The following is a 13605-nucleotide window of genomic DNA, read 5'->3' as shown; positions in this document are numbered from 1 at the left end:
AGATCTCCTGCCGTTGTTGTTCAATTGCAGGACGGCTACAGTACCGCACCCTGTCCCGGGCGCACCTCAAGGGCGGAGCCCAAAAGTTCAGAGCACCATATCTCAGGAATACGAGATCCAAATCGATTTCTGAAAAGTGCCAGGGTAATCAGCCAAACGTCCCCTACACGAATTCTTGCAAGAAATCAGGATTCAGCCAGGATAAAATGTCGGGAGCGGCGAGGGTCCGGAGAGCGCTGTGCTCAAGCGGCCATCTCGGATGCCCGCCAAGCTCCTCCCCAGTACGTGCATTCTTAGTCTCATCAGAATGTAGAGAAAAGGAAGAGACGGGCGTGTTCAATAAAAGATGTTATTTATTGATCAGTCTCTTTTCTCATACATGAGAAATGGATCGATATTATTGCAATACTTATAGTTAAGTAAAGTGCATACATTAAAAGCAATAGTATAAAATAATACTGTAAAAACATTGATATGGTTTCTGAGCCATATGATGTTTAAAATGATTAAAATATATTTACATACACATATACATTTGACTAAACGTACTCAACTGGTGTTTCTAAATACGCCTACCCCGTGTACCTGACCTAAGTCAAATGCGTGGGCGGGAATAGAAAGTTACAGTTTAAGTTAAGTTTGTTTTTGCCAAGTGAATAACTAAAGAATTCTCTGTGAGGGGTTATTCAGTTCTGTACCTGGAATTTAGGATGAATGAGGAATGGTATCTCTTTCTCTGCTCTCGATATTCCAGGCTGCCTGCGAGGGCTGCCCGAAAGCGCCGGTGCTGGGTCTCTCGGCTTGAGATAGCAGCGCGTCTCTCAGCGCGTCAGGAAGGCGGGGCTGCTGCCAGCGGGGTCTGCTTCTGCTCTCGGCTTCGGCAAGTATGGCTGCTCCGTCTTGTCACCACGCGTGTGTTTGCATAGGGCAAGGTCGGCAATATTTATACCTTAAAGGTGCCGAGATTGACGTAAGGATGGACATAGGTACGTCAATAAAGATGTCATACGACTTGCTCGTTAGCACATTCTTTTGCAAAAGTTCTCTGTGAAATCAAAACAATGGCCGCACGGATTATCCAGGTTGTCATAGGTTTGATTTGTTATGAGAACGTCGTATGCCTTATCAGGGGCTGGAGGAATGTCGCTTGTCTAATTAGATCTCAAGCGTTATGACCTAATCAGATAACACGTTCCTGTGCCGTAGTGTGACTGCGTCAGATAACGGTATCTGCATCATGGGGGTTTTCTTGCCTCATGGGCTGACTGTTAGTTAACTAGCTAGTTAGTTTAACCAGAATAGGGTCAGGAATAGGGGGACTGATTCAGAACCTATAGAAATACACGACAGGAGCTGCCACCTATGTATGCACCAAACTTGACTCTATTCGCCTAGCGGGGAGTTTCTGGTGGTGTCAATACCCTGTCCTGCCACCAAGCCTGTCTTCTTGCTTTGCGTGCGGGGTGCTGCTGCCTATGTATGCACCAAACTTAACTTTATTTGGCTAGCGGGGAGTTGCTGGTGGCGTCAATACCCTGTCAGGCTCAGCGCCCCTCCCCACCGCTGATCTTTTCGCGGTGCTGTGCCCCAGTGCTTCTGGTCCGTTCTGCGGGTGCAGTGCTGTCTGAGGGTGCTGCCAAAGTGCACTTCCTCGACCTGTGGCACGTTTGCGGGCCGTGGGATGCTTCTCTACCTCTCGCCAGCTTCGCCTTGCTCCCTCACCGCTCGTTCGCCCCGCCCGCTCACCTCACTCGCTCTCTGTCGCCACTCCTGGGACCACGCAGTTGAGAGGTGAGGTTATGCTGTCTGTTTCCGCTGCTGCCGCCGTTGGCGTCCCATAGCCCTTCCTCCTTACTAGCTCGGGCAGCAGGGGGCAGAGACGGTGTCAAGGGGTGGGCACCCGCTCGGTGCTATTTCGGCTGCTGGGTGGGCTCCGGCTGGGTTTATTCCTGGCGCGCCTCGGGGGCGCGGGCTGCACGGTGCAGCAGTGTGGGCTCCCGCTCGCCGCCTTCCTGCTCGCTGTTGGCGCCCCGTAGCCCTTTCTCCTTACAGGCTCAGGCCGCGGGGGCAGAGACGGTGTCGCAGGGTGGGCACCCACTCGATGCTACTTCTGCTGCCGGGTGGGCTCCGACTGAGTTTCTTCCTGGCGCGCCTCGGTGGCTCGGGCTGCACAGTGCTGCGGGGTGGGTTCCCGCTTTTCTGCTCGCTGTTGGTCTCCCATAGCCCTTCCTCCTTACAGTCTCGGGCCGCAGGGGCAGAGACAATGTCGTGGGGTGGGCACCCGCTCGGTGTTACTACTGCTGCCGGGTGGGCTCCGCATAGCAGCACCGGCCTCGGTCCTCCGAAGCTTCGCCTCACAAAAAGTTCCCCACAAGATTATGCTCTAACGCCATCGCTGCTGCCCCGCTCCGTGAAGGTAGGAGCTTGCCTGGGGAAGCATTGCTTATATGCTCCCCCGCTCGCCTTCCCCCCTCATGTAGTCCCCCTTTTCATTGGGGGGTTTGTATCTCGCCCTGGCCCCCATTGGCACCACTTCGGTGGCTGTTGGGGGGGGATTCCCGGGGGCTTCTTTCGCCCTTTGTACTACTTTTTCGCGCCAAACGGCTGGCCCCCACTGGTTTGTCTGGGGACGCGGCGCTGGTTATGGCACCGGCTCTCGAGCCCCCATCGGGAGCAGCCTCTGCGACAAAGGAGGGGCTGCCGCAGTGATAAAGATAACAGTGGCAAGTTATGAAATGCAGCGCTATGGAGGGCGCGAGTTCGAAACTCAGCCTTCACTCCCTGGCTGACAAGTCATTAAATGTGGTGTTTGTAACATCTGTCATTTACAGTGCTTAGAAAGGTAAAAGGGCAGCTTGTAACGCCATCTAAAAATTATCCCTGCAGCTGTGCAGTCATGGTCTGTCAGGACAGTCCCAAAACTCGCATTAATATTTTTATAGCCCAGAAATGTAAAAGAAACTGCATTTTCTCTGTCTGGCATTCCTCGTGAAAGCGTGATGATTTCTGTGTGTTTTGCCCAGTCACTGCCCCCTACCTGCGCTGCCGCATTAAATCTGTGTACGCTGCAGCCTCAACAAGCCCGTGCCCCCACCCCTGTCCCGTTGCACCAATCCCCATTGCAGGGTGAGAGGGAATGTACCTCTTCGGGTGGGCTGCGGATAAGGCCCCCACCCCTACCCGGGCTGCGCTGCAGGTACGCATGCAGTGTGTGGATCCGAGCCTTACCACCCCACTTATCACTGCAGATAATGGCAGTCAGCACCAGGAGCCCGGGGGCTGCCCTGCTCCCCATTGATGCGCTATGCTGTGTTCCGGTTTGATACGCTATTTGATGCGCTAAGAGCCATCGCGCAATAACTACACTCCACGCTGTTACTTGAAGTGTAAAAGGCCATTTATTAGGACACGGTTGCAATCATTTAGACTTATTAACAGTACATCAATGGATGAAATATACGTTTCCATAATCATTTAGACTTATTAACAGTACATCAATGCATGAAATGTACGTTTCCATCCCATACCCACGCATTCTCCATTCTGCCTTTCCAAAACCCTCTCACCTGTCTGACTCTTCACCCATTCACTCGATAACCTCCTTCCTCTCCCCATTCTCACCTTCACTTGCCCCCTCCAAGCATCTTCTGTTGACTTTGCCTTTATTGCTCATTGCCTCCCGTGCCCCACTATCAGTCACCTGTGTACCGTTCTCCCCCCACCCGAGGGGTGGATCCGCCCGTATGTGACTCCCCACCCCTCCAAAGTACCGTAACACCTCTGCTCCGCAACCTGCCCTAAACTGGCATCCCCAGACCTCGAAAAACACCCCGGTCCTTCCCTGAATCTGTAGGGTGGGCGGGTGGACAAACTTAAAACGTCCTCCCGGTGGTGCCCAGGTGTCAGGAAGAGGCCGGATCTTCCTCTCCTGACACCTTTTATGCCCTCCCCAATCCCACCCCTTCTTTTAACCCCTGTAGTCCCGCCCTCCACCTTGTCCTTCCGTTCCTTTCGCGAAAACCCCGGGGGAAGACTGGTCTGCGACCCTACTTCCCCCGGGGGCCGCATCGTTAAATAACTACATTCCACGCTGTTACTTGAAGTGTAAAAGGTCATTTATTAAGACAAGGTGGCAATCATTTAGACTTATTAACAGTACATCAATGGATGAAATATACATTTCCATAATCATTTAGACTTATTAACAGTACATCAATGCATGAAATATACGTTTCCATCCCATACCCACGCATTCTCGATTCTGCCTTTCCAAAACCCTCTCACCTGTCTGACTCTTCACCCATTCACTTGATAACCTCCTTCCTCTCCCCATTCTCACCTTCACTTGCCCTCCAAGCATCCTCTGTTGACTTTGCCTTCATTGCTCATTGCCTCCCGTGCCCCACTATCAGTCACCTGTGTACCGTTCTCCCCCCACCCGAGGGGTGGATCCGCCCGTAAGTGACTCCCCACCCCTCCAAAGTACCGCCAACCAGGGAACCCCCGGAGGGCGGTTCCCTGCCCCACCCCCGTGTGCAACGAATGCAACCGCCGGTGGCGTCTGATGGCTGACCAGCCACCACCTTACCGTGCATCTCGGGCACACAAATAACTGATGCGAGGCAATCCCCGACCAGGAAAGATGCCCCCCTTCCGCGGTAAGGACCAAGCCCACTTTTGTTTGCAATCCGTGTAATCCGACCTTCGTCGGGCCAAACCATGTCAGTGACATGAGTCCCTCTTCGCCGGTGAACGACCATCCACCACCTGTATCCGTGCCCCAGATTCACCAATCACATTCCGATCAGTTGTCAGGAAGCTGCCTCGCCTTTGGTAAGGCGAACGACCATCCACCAATCATTACTGCGTCCCGCTACAAAGCACATATTCCGGGCCATTCGTTGCTAAAGGTGCCCCCCCATGGTGACTGGCCATCCACCACCATTCCTGCGCCTCAAGTAAGTCAATAGGAATTCTGGCCAACATTGAGCGCAACGAAAGTACCCCTCCAGGTGAAAACGGACAGTCACCCTCTGCTCGCCGCCAGTGCAACAGAGAAAAATTCACAGGCCAAAACATCCATCCCCTGCTTGCTGCCAGTGCAACAGAGAACAAATTCACAGGCCAAAACACCCATCCCCTGCTTGCCGCCAGTGCAACAGAGAAAAAAATCCACAGGCCAAACATCCACCCCCTGCTTGCCGCCAGTGCAACAGAGAATTCTTATTTATTTTTTTTTTATTTTTTTTTTTTATTTTACTACAGACCAAACATCCACCCCTCGCATGCCGCCAGCGCAACAGAGAAAAAAGTACAGGCCAGACATCCACCCCCTGCTTGCCGCCAGTGCGACAGAGAAAAAATTCACAGGCCAAAACATCCATCCCCTGCTTGCAGCCAGTGCAACAGAGAAAAAATTCACAGGCCAAAACATCCATCCCCTGCTTGCCGCCAGTGCAACAGAGAAAAAATCCACAGGCCAAACATCCATCCCCTGCTTGCCGCCAGTGCAACAGAGAAAAATTTACAGGCCAAAACATCCATCCCCTGCTTGCCGCCAGTGCAACAGAGAAAAATTCACAGGCCAAAACATCCATCCCCTGCTTGCCGCCAGTGCAACAGAGAAAAATCCACTGGCCAAACACGGTCTCCAACAAGGCGCCCCCCCGCCTCAGTGAACGGCCATCCACCTCTTTGCTTGCCCCCCATTCGAACCGCCAGGATTCTCGGGCCGGAAACCTTGCTCATGTCAGGCTCCCCCTTCTCCGTGAACAACCAGCTCCATATTGCGTGCCTCCATTTGGAAAACAAATTTCGAAGGAACCGAAACTGTGTGCATCACAAGTGCACCACCCCCCCCCGCGGTGAGTGACCACCCACCCATTTGCTCATTCAAATTAAACAGATAGGATCCATGGACCACAACCCCGCTCATAGAAAAAGAGCCCCGTTTGCGGTGAACGACCATTCACCCTGGGCTTGCCTCCAATCGGAAAAAAACGCCAGGACTCTCGCGGCCGAAACGTGCTCCTGTCAAGCACCCCATGAACGGTGAACGACCATCCAACCAATCGCCTGTCTACCACTAAAACCAAATACGACAGGGATCGAAACTGTATGCTTTGTCAGATTCCGACCCGAACTCTCACCAGGTCACCACTCACCGATCGTGGACCCCACCCAGTAACGTCCACACACCCGCTAGCGCGCCTCCTCCGTCGACCAAATACCGGGTGAAAAAGCCACATCCATCCAGGCGACTGCCCTGGCTCCCGCTCCACTTCCAACCCCCTGGTAGAGAAGAAAATTAGTCCTGTAAAATAGATGCCACCAGTGCCCCCCCAGGACCCCCTTATGACAACACAGCTGCTGCTGCCCCCCCGACCCCCCAAGAACCACACTCCTCTCCAGACCGTCCCGTCACAGAACATCTCTGTTACACACACGGCCAGTAAATCCCAGGAGAAATGTCTCCCCCTGTCGAAAGACAACTCCTTCCCTCCAACTAACTGCACTCGTAATCCCTGGTGATCTTCCCACACTCACCCTTGCCCCCCGAACAAACCGACACCAATACGCCCGGCCCCTACTGCCCTCATGTCCGTGCACACCTCTGCCACAACTACACCGCACCTCAGCTGCACCGTTAGCAAAGCCCGCGCCCCAATGTGGCACTACCAACATGACCCTCGTGATCCAACCTACCTCCCCTCGGTCCCTTCTTATCTGTAAGTAGCTCTGAACACCAAACCCCGCCACCGTGGCGCGCAGTACCAAGCACCGAGTTTAACGCCAAACAAACCCCCCCTCAAGACCACCACACACAGCGGCCCCAATACTGCTACCACCGCGCTACATCTTCCCGTACCACCACGGCCATCCCCCACCCAAAAACGCCCCCTTGCTACATGCCCTCAACTACTCATGCACACTTGTCCAACAGGCCCACCCCGAGCCGCCCTTCACACCCCCGCAAACGCATCCTTCATAACCTCCCCGTCCCTTTGGAAAAACACCACTCCCAAACAATTCCCGCCAAAAAACACCCCCGCCATAGCCGACGCGTGAGACGCTCACCGCCACCACGCCCAACCTTTGAAAACTCCCCCAGGCCTGAGTCCGCTGATAGAGGCTGTGAATTCCCACCTGCACTCCTTTCACGCCCCATCGACTGCCATGCCACCAACTCCTGGGGACGAAAACCACTCACCCTCCGGCATAGCCCGACACAACAATTCCCCAACCATCACGTGAAAATCCCCACCGACAAGCTACTCGAAGATGTGAAGCCTTCCGCCACCTACCCGGTACACCAAACCAGGCTTCCGCCTCCCCGGCGCATTCAGCACCCACCTTCACTACTCCAACCTAGCGCCCCCCGTGGCGCTGTCACGCCGCCACGCCCGTCATGCTGCGGGTAGCGTCCGAATCTCGCAGGAACACTCCTCCCCACCGCCAGTGCAAGCATCCAGACCCCGGAGCCCCCCACCCACCTGCAAGCCAATGCCACGTCCAAATGCCACTAGGGAGCCGACCGGCCATCCCTGGCATCCCGCTGCCAAGTATCTGCTGTGAATCATGTCACCCACCTGTGATCCCGTCATGACTCCTGCCGCAGCAGCACTGGTATCCCCCAGCACATCCCCCCCAAACTCGCAGCACATTGCCTCCGAATCGCCATGATCCCCGCAAAGCTGTCCGCATCCCCAGCCCGCAGCTTTAAACGCGAACCCAAGGGCTGCTCCAGCACAATGCCCCTGTACCCATAGGCGCCATGCCCCTCGTGGCTGTGCCTGCGTGTCCCACCGTGGCCCCCTTGACCCCTACCACAATAAAGAACAATCCCGGCACCATGTACCCCCCCAAACCAGTAAACCCAACATCCTCAGCACACAGCACCCACAGAGCCCCACAGCTCCCCTCGCAACCACACCATCCGACCCCACACATTTCTCACACCACAACCATGCCAACTCATACACAAAACATAATTAACAGTGTCTGGATAAAAGGTGTATCTGATAATGCACGAATCCCCCAGTGGAGGGCAGGCCGCCGCGGACCCCCCTACTGCTTCGGCCCAGCGTTTGGAGGCCGTGGTGCGCCCCGCTGGTATCACCTGTCGTCGAGCTTGGCCACCGTCCGTATTCCGCTCCCTCCACCAGGTTGCCATAACCAGGTAGGCCCAAGCACCACCGGGCCTCGCGCCGTCCCGGCCGTCCCTCACCTGGTCCCTGATACCCTGCTCCGTGCGGTCCACAAACCCCACCGGGACACGTCCCTGCCCGTGGCCAACCAGAAAAAAGAGCGGGTTCCCAGGGTAGATGGGCCCACCCCCCACCTTGCCGCAGAAAAGGACTGGGGGCCTGCTGGACCGTTGCCGGCTCCGGTCTCCGCCGCTGAATGTGTCGCAATGCCCACTGCCTAACCGCCGATGAATGCCCGCAACAAAGTTGAGCCACCCCTCTCCAGCAGCGAACGGGGGTCCCCCGCAAAACGAGGAGCAATGGCAACCAAAATGCACCTGCCGCCTGAACCGGGACCATTCCCACCCACCCCCCAGGCGAGCAGGGCAAGACCCCCCCCAGGACAGCGGACAAAGGGTGGAAAGAACCCCCCCCCCCCGCAGCGAGTCCCCCCCAGCGGCCTCCCACACCGGACCCCCAGGCCCCTCCCCCCCGCAGGCCAAAGCAGCGTGACGAAAACCCGGGAAAAGCCTGAGGAAAATGTAATGCGCGCACGGCGCGGGGCCCCCCGCCCCGCCCCCCCGCTCCCAGACATGGCGTCCCGGCACTATCTGCCAAATCCCGCCAACGGCCGCCGTACACTCCCACAGCTCTGCAGTGCGAACCGCCGCACGCCCCCCCCACCCCGCCGTACCCGTCATTCCCCACACGCGCACCTACTCACTGCATGCTGAATCCCCCACCGTGCCAGGGGTTGCTCCCGATCGATACTCCCGCCATGACGGCTCCAACCGGCCCGCTCAGACTCCTCACTCGCCTCGTGGTGAAAACACCCGCCGCACCAAAAACTCCCCAGGGGCATCTCCCCAGAGACCGACCTGACAACTAGCCTACCCTGCATCTGCCAGCTGATCGACAAATCAGCCAACACTAGACAGACCCTAAAACCTAACAAACTTAAAACGTCCTCCCGGTGGTGCCCAGGTGTCAGGAAGAGGCCGGATCTTCCTCTCCTGAACCTTATATGCCCTCCCCAATCCCACCCCTTCCTTTAACCCCTGTAGTCCCGCCCTCCACCTTGTCCTTCCGTTCCTTGCGCGAAAACCCCGGGGGAAGACTGGTCTGCGACCCTACTTCCCCCGGGGGCCGCACTCTGTATTTTTCCGGGACGCTGCTTTATTTCCCAGCCCTTGATAACGCCTGAAACCTGGCGGGCCCGAAGCTGCCAGCACTCAGGGTGGGGGTGGGTGAGCTGGGGGTGGTGTTTTCTTTGGTTGGTAGAATTCACGGTGCGCGGTGCGGGAGACCCGAGAATGCGCATTCTACGCAGGGGGCAGAGCGGGACTGGGACCAGGGCGAGGGGTGCGCTTATATTATATACACAGTCACATATCCGGGCAATAAATACCGACTCTGATCGCGATGATGCTGATATCCTAATTTATATAAGTGAGTAAAAAGCCTACTGGAGACGGGGAGCAGGTGTCACCAAGGGAGAAGGATGGGAAGTGGGTAGCCAAGAAAAGAGTGAAAGCGGAAATGCCCCTCCCCCGTTGCCACAATATATCATGTTGTCTCTGTAGGGTAGGTGGGCACAGGAGACGCAGGAGAGAAACAGATGGCACCACACTTCCGAGCTCTCTCTATTATAAGCGATGCTGAGCGCCGCAACCTCACCAAAAACATGTCCGGGAGTGGTGCGAGGACACGCTTGTGCCCGCCGCTGCACATGAAAAACAGATGGCATGCCGTTGCGCGTAACCGCAAGCCGTAGGCCGTGGGAGGCTACAATACCTGGCAAAGGTGGGACATGCACCCGCCTTTGCCAATTGTGTGCTGCCTTCGCACGCAAAGACCAATGGAAAGAAAGCCAACAAAAAAGTACAGATTGATTCCAACTCGACCTAAAAAGATACAAAACCAGTCTGTTCTTTACGCACACGTGCGCATACACACTCATTGCGCAATGATTCAGGCATTTGTATTGCCAGATTCTGATTTGCAAATCCCAGATTGCGTGTTTAAGAGCTTTTACAAATTCGTTTTTTTTCTCATAAACATGTTAGTTTTTGTCAACAATAGAGTCCTATTTCATAATTTTATTGGGCAAAATTATTTTGTTTAACCAATGTTATTTAAAATACATGTACCTATTTTTTAATTTTTTTGTTTGGTATAAAAACATGCACTGACATTTCTGATTTAGAAAGGCTAGTATTCAATAGTTTAATTAGGCATAATGTGCTGCTTACAAGCTATCAAACGACTTCCAGTGTTTTTTTTGTAATTTTTCTTGTCGGTATGTTAGAAAAATCGGGCAGCCTAATCCGCAGTAGTGCATTTACAACAATTCACATTTTAGTGGCCAGTGCAATTTTTTTTACACAACTTGCGATACTGCTGTAAGGGGATTAAGATTTCTTAAATGAAATAGACAAAACAATCTATCTATTTATTATGACAACTTTAGTTTAATTTCTTCTAGGTCTGCCTTGTATTGGAGAGCTATTCTTGGACTTCGGACTTTATACACGCCTTCTGCTTCAACAGTAGTCAGAAGCATTCAAAAGATCATAGTTAAATCTGATTTTCACAGGGAGACAATGGTCAATGACATTGCATTACTAAGACTAAAAGTACCAATAGTCTACAGCGCTTATATTCAACCAATCTGCATACCAAACAACCCAGAAATCAATATCAGCCTACCTTGCTTTATAAGTGGGTGGGGAAGAACTACAGAAGGAGGTAAGTCTTTGATGGTTATGTAATAAAAGCAGATTATTGTTATGATGATTGTGATTGTATTGCCATGTAGCATAAAATGCAGGATAGAAAAATGTGTGGGTCTCTGCAAGCCTGTGTTTATCGTTATAAGAAATAAAAGACGTAAACAAATACAATTATATTTCGTAACCCTGTATACTGATGCTTGGGTAATACTGTATCTCTCCCTTTCTCTCTCTCTCTCTCTCTTGCTCTACTGGGTAGTTTGAGTTATGACCATGTTTCCATACGAAAAGCTTTTTTTTGTTTACTTATCATTTTGGAGCAGTTTGCTAAATCTTCGCGAAACATTCCAAAAATATGGTCTCATCCACCTAATCCCTTTTTGGGAAAGTTTTGGGGTGATCTATAATGTGGGGGGGTGAGAAAAAGGAGGAGTAACAAACCACGTTTTCCCCATTCATTATTCCTGTTGAAAAATTGAACAGCAATACCTCAAAAACTGCTGAATCGATTTACACCACATTTGGCAGAAAGTTAAGTCTTGGTCCAGAAGTTTTGTATTGAATTGGTGTAAATCCATTCAGTAGTTTTTGAGAAATGAGAGTTAATACATTATGTATATATCACGTATCTGAGGTTTTGCAGACCCAAAACATCTTGGGATAAGTTCTGCTAGGCTGACACCACATCAACAAATATATGGTGGCAGCCATTTTAGGGTTTGGGGACTTAGCGCCCTGTCCTAAGTAAAGGTTTAAAAAACATATAGGGGACAGGGTAGGGATACCCTGCCCCCTAGGCCTGGCAATGGAACCAAAAAGACTTATTTTATTGGGTCCGTGGAGCTACAGCCGTGCCCTGTGGCCAATTCCACACAAGGCTATGGACTACAGGAGATAATGTGCCCGTGAGAGATTGGGTGCAGGGCCTGGCCGCAGACCAGGGCATGCGCCTAACCCCATGCCATACACAGCCGAAGGACCTGTGCAAAAGGGGGTTGGCCACCTGCAGAAGGCTGGGCACAGGGCCTGGCTGAAGGCCTGTGTGGGTTTGGGCACTAGGGCTCTAAAGTAACTATAACTCGCTCTAAAGTAATTAAAACTTGCGCCCTCGCCATCCACTGTTAATTTCCTCCCATATAACATAATTCATGATATGCTCTATTACATCACTGATGACAACTCTGTGCATGGCAGTGGCATGAGTTATGGTTAATTTAGAGCATGAGTTATAGTTACTTGAGATAACAATAACTGGTGATTTTCAGTGGTTTTGTTAATTTAAAACAATAGGTTTTAACTGACATTTTCACCTAATGAGAACATCTCTTTAACCCTTGTGTTTTCAATCTATATATATATATAAATATATATCTATATATATGCCTCAGGATTGTGGAGTGTTTATTAATTGGACGGTTTTGGCTGATTCCGTCCCTTTACGAACCCTCTCTTCGTTTTGTGGCTGGTGGATTTTGGCCGACATCGCTTTGCGATCTGTTTCTTTCTCCCCACAAGGAGTTCCAGAAACCAGCCCCCCGCGACCGGAAGCTATCGGAACTACAACGCGGCTTGGGTGAACCGGAAGATCGGTGCCGAGAAGTCCTGCTTGGAGTCGGAGGACTCCAGCGCTTCTTCGGGACAGCGTTCGAGGTGAGCCTTTGCTTCATTTGTTGCCGACTGGCTATCTGCGGGTGAAGAGATTGTGAGACGTTTGATATTTCATTTAGCTGATCACGCGGTGGACATTACGCGTGTAGCTATTATTGCAAGTGCTTATTTTCGTTCCTTTAACCTGAAAATGGCGACAGCAGCTGACGTGCTCAGAGACAGAGAGCAAGTAGCAGACGCTCTATTTTTAAACTTACTGTTTATACACATTGGCAGTAAAACGAATGATAAGCCTACTGAATCTAGCGATGTAAAGTCTAAATTTAAGAGATTGGAGAAATTGCTCCGAACAGAGCTGACAAAATGGTGGGAAAGGAAATCCCTAGAAAAATATAAAGAAGCCGGGAGAGTGCCGCGAGGGTTGAGGGTTCTCATAGCGCCATCATTTGAGAACCCCAACCCTCTTATGCTTAAGGAGTGGGCATCAAATAATTTAGAAGCCTCCATGAATATGGTCTGTATCCTGGTGAAATATGCTGAGATTGATAGAATAGAAATAATAAGTCAGATAGAAGCACTGAATTTGGAACTTAACCCTATGGAACAGCAAGAGGTGGTTAACAAGGGTCGAGAGGAAATAAAAAAACGCCTGGAAAAATATGAAGACACCATCAAAGCACGCAAAGTTTTTAAATTTGCAAGAGATAAGTCCAATTATGAAAATGGAAAAATCTTCACATTTTCCAGGAAATTTGAATCGGTAAAGAGACAGGCGTTAACTAACAAAGTACCCCTTGTCCAAACACCACATGTCCAGCCAATCGCAACCTCAGCAACATCTGACACAGATTTAAGCTCAGTATATAGCAGCACAGGTTCAGACGAAGAGAGTAATGATCAACAACCAATTCTGAGTGGCTTTACCCTATCAGAGGAATTGGGGTTTATAATAGAGGACAGACGCAATACCCTAAGACCGAGGGGTCAGCCGCAAGTGAAAGGCGGCGTGAATGCAACAAATGCCGCAAGCAGAGGAGAAGGCAGAGGCGGCTTCACGAAAAAGAAAAGAGGGAAAGGGA

The 13605-nt window shown here is 51.9% G+C and overlaps 1 protein-coding gene across 1 annotated transcript in view; it reads left to right on the top strand.

Annotated features, from left to right (window-relative positions):
• The window catches only part of LOC144773899 (transmembrane protease serine 12-like), a 791014-nt gene that overhangs the window by 536603 nt on the left and 240806 nt on the right, over window positions 1-13605 (top strand). Inside the window, exon 3 of the mRNA XM_078658970.1 lies at window positions 10672-10934. Within this exon, the coding sequence (XP_078515096.1) occupies window positions 10672-10934 (263 nt within the window). The remainder of the gene's footprint in view (window positions 1-10671; window positions 10935-13605) is intronic.

The sequence above is a fragment of the Lissotriton helveticus genome, chromosome 1_1, assembly GCF_964261635.1.
Source record: "Lissotriton helveticus chromosome 1_1, aLisHel1.1, whole genome shotgun sequence".
In the NCBI taxonomy this organism is placed as follows: domain Eukaryota; kingdom Metazoa; phylum Chordata; class Amphibia; order Caudata; family Salamandridae; genus Lissotriton; species Lissotriton helveticus.
The sequence above is the reverse complement of the archived record's forward strand: the minus strand, read 5'-3'. Positions and strand labels throughout refer to the sequence as shown.